We start from the raw sequence: 2,607 nt of genomic DNA, 5'->3' as shown, positions 1-2,607 counted from the left end.
GAAGGAAGGAAGGAAGGAAGGAAGGAAGGAAGGAAGGAAGGAAGGAAAGAAAGAAAGAAAGAAAGAAAGAAAGAAAGAAAGAAAGAAAGAAAGAAAGAAAGAAAAAGGAATGACAGAAAAAGGAATGACAGAAAGAATGTCAGAAAAAAGGATGACAGAAAGAAAGAAAGAAAGAGGGAAAGAAAAAAGGAAGCAAGAAACGACAGAAGCGACAAAATGAAATGACCAAAACTAGAAACGACAGGAAGAAACGACAGACGAGAGGCAACGAGCGAGGCAGCGGTCCCCGCAGCGTGCCCCCGACCGGTGCCGGCCGCCCCCGGTGCCGCTCCCGGGCAACTCCGTCCGGACAGGACCCGCGGCTCCTCGGCGCCGGGCCCGGCTGCGGCCACCGAGCTCGGTTCCGCCTGGGAGAAGGCGCAGTGCTGAGGGCACAAAGGGCATTGTCCTCTGCAAGGGAACGATTACATATGGCCCATCCATATCGGATATTGTCTCGGCGCCTAATGAGGGGCTCACGATCATTACGTTGGCCTTTGTTCGGCGCAGCCGACTCCCTGACATACGCTACCTCTTGTGCAAACGCCAACAGATGGGTCCCCCGACAGACGACCCGCCGCAGCAGATGCTCCCCCCGGGCCGGGGCCGGGGCCGTGCGGGGCGGGGGTTGCGGGGTTGCGGGGTGCGGGGTGACGCTGACGGTCCGTTCCGCTTGCCTCCGCAGGGGAGGAGCGGTACATCTGCTGGTACTGCTGGAGGACCTTCAAGTACCCCAACAGCCTCAAGGCCCACGTCCACTTCCACTGCGCGCTGAGCCACGGCCGCCCCTTCCTCCACCACGACCACGCCCGGCCCGCCGCCGCCTCCTTCGGCCTCACCGCCAAGGCAGCCGCCGAGCTGCCTGCCGCGGCCCCCCGGGGCCCGGTTCCCCCCGGCTGCGGCCCGCGGGAGGCCCTCAAACGGGAGGCCGCCACCTCCCCGCCGCCTCCGGCCAAGCCGGGGCCGCCCCGTCGGGGGGCGGGCAAGGAAGAGCAGGAGCGCGCCCTGGACATGAGCCTGGGCGCCGCCCGCGGCCTGGGTCCGCTGCCGGGGCTGGGGGGGGGTCACGGGCTGGCGCTGTGCCCCGGGGCCCGCTCGGCTTTCCGCCCCGCCGGGCCGCTGCGGGACGAGGCACGGGGCGCCGCCACCGCCGCCGCCCTGGGCTTCTCCAAGCTGCTGGGGGGGCTGAAGGCGGGGCGCGCCGCCGTCGAGGCGCCGCCCAAATGCGAGGCTGGGCCTCCCCCCGCAGCCTCGGTGGGGGCGGCCGTGGGGCTGCCGTGCGGCGGCGGGGGGCTGCGGGCCCTGCCGCTGCTGTCGCCGCTGGACGAGGCGTCGGCTTTCCGGCAGGTGGAGAGGGGGCTGCCCGCCGCCGCGGCTCTGCCCCCCGGCCGCTACCCGGCGCTGCCCGGCGGCGCGCTGGAGCGCTTCGCCCTGCCGCCACCGTTCGACGGGCTGAAGGCGTACGCGGGCGAGTGCGGGCTGCCGGTGATGCCGCTGACCGTCTACAACGGGGAGCTGCTGTACGGAGCCGCCGCGCCTTACTACCCGCTCAAGCTGCACCTCGGCGGGCTGCTCAAGTACCCCGAGGCCGTGTCGTACTTCGGGGGGCCGGCGGCGGGGCTGCACGCCGCCGAGCTGGGCTCTCTGGCCGGCATCGACCGGGAGATAGCCATGCACACGCAGCAGCTCTCCGAGCTGGCGGCCGAGAAGGGGCGAGGGCGGCTGGAGGCGCTGCCTGGGGGCGCGGCGGGGGGCGCCGTCGGGAAGCCCAAAAGCGGGCACCTGTGCCTGTACTGCGGCAAGCTGTACTCCCGCAAGTACGGGCTCAAGATCCACATGCGGACTCACACGGGCTACAAGCCGCTCAAGTGCAAGGTGTGCCTGCGGCCCTTCGGGGACCCCAGCAACCTCAACAAGCACATCCGCCTGCACGCCGAGGGTAACACTCCCTACCGCTGCGAGTACTGCGGCAAGGTGCTGGTGCGGCGCCGCGACCTCGAGCGGCACGTCAAGTCCCGGCACCCGGGGCAGAGCCTCGGCAAGGCGGCCGAGGACAAGAGTGACTCTAGCTACGCGCACCCCGAGCCGGAGCAAAAGACTGACAACGACAGCGACGTCGACGTCTGCTTCACCGACGACCAGAGCGACCCCGAGAGCGGCGGCGGGCACCGGCATCAGTGAGCCCCGCTGACCCCCCGGCCCCCACGGGGCCGTCCCGGGGGAGGGAGTCCCGGGGGTGATGGGGGGTGACGGGCCCTGAGCCCCCTTGGGGCGGCAAGGCAGCGACGGGGTGCTCCCGACCCGTCCCGTCACATCCCGTCGGACACCGCCCGTATGCTCGTATGGCGGGGTCGAGGAACCTGTGCCTTCTGGAAGCGACTCTTTGCTATGTGCTCTCCTCTCTCCCAGCGGCCCGAGCTGGGTGGCTCCGCGCCAGCCCCGGCTCTGCGAGTGCCTCCGGCATCCGTGCGCATTGTTGGATACCCCAGAGGTGTTTGCTCGGTCCTAATAAAGCGATGCCGACAGCTTTTCGGAAAAGAGGAGAGAAAAAAAAAGCCCTGAGGAGTT

At 68.7% G+C, this 2,607-nt stretch overlaps 1 protein-coding gene across 1 annotated transcript; it reads left to right on the top strand.

Annotated features, from left to right (window-relative positions):
• Positions 1 to 708: 708 nt before the first annotated feature.
• Positions 709 to 2,220, top strand: LOC118157134 (PR domain zinc finger protein 13-like; the record flags this gene model as incomplete). The annotated part of the gene is made up of 1 exon (XM_035311377.1): positions 709 to 2,220. A coding segment is annotated over one exon (1,512 nt), but the record flags the coding sequence as incomplete, so codon positions are not given.
• Between the last annotated feature and the right edge of the window lie 387 nt (positions 2,221 to 2,607).

This window comes from Oxyura jamaicensis (assembly GCF_011077185.1).
Source record: "Oxyura jamaicensis isolate SHBP4307 breed ruddy duck chromosome 3 unlocalized genomic scaffold, BPBGC_Ojam_1.0 oxy3_random_OJ101383, whole genome shotgun sequence".
In the NCBI taxonomy this organism is placed as follows: domain Eukaryota; kingdom Metazoa; phylum Chordata; class Aves; order Anseriformes; family Anatidae; genus Oxyura; species Oxyura jamaicensis.
The sequence above is the reverse complement of the archived record's forward strand: the minus strand, read 5'-3'. Positions and strand labels throughout refer to the sequence as shown.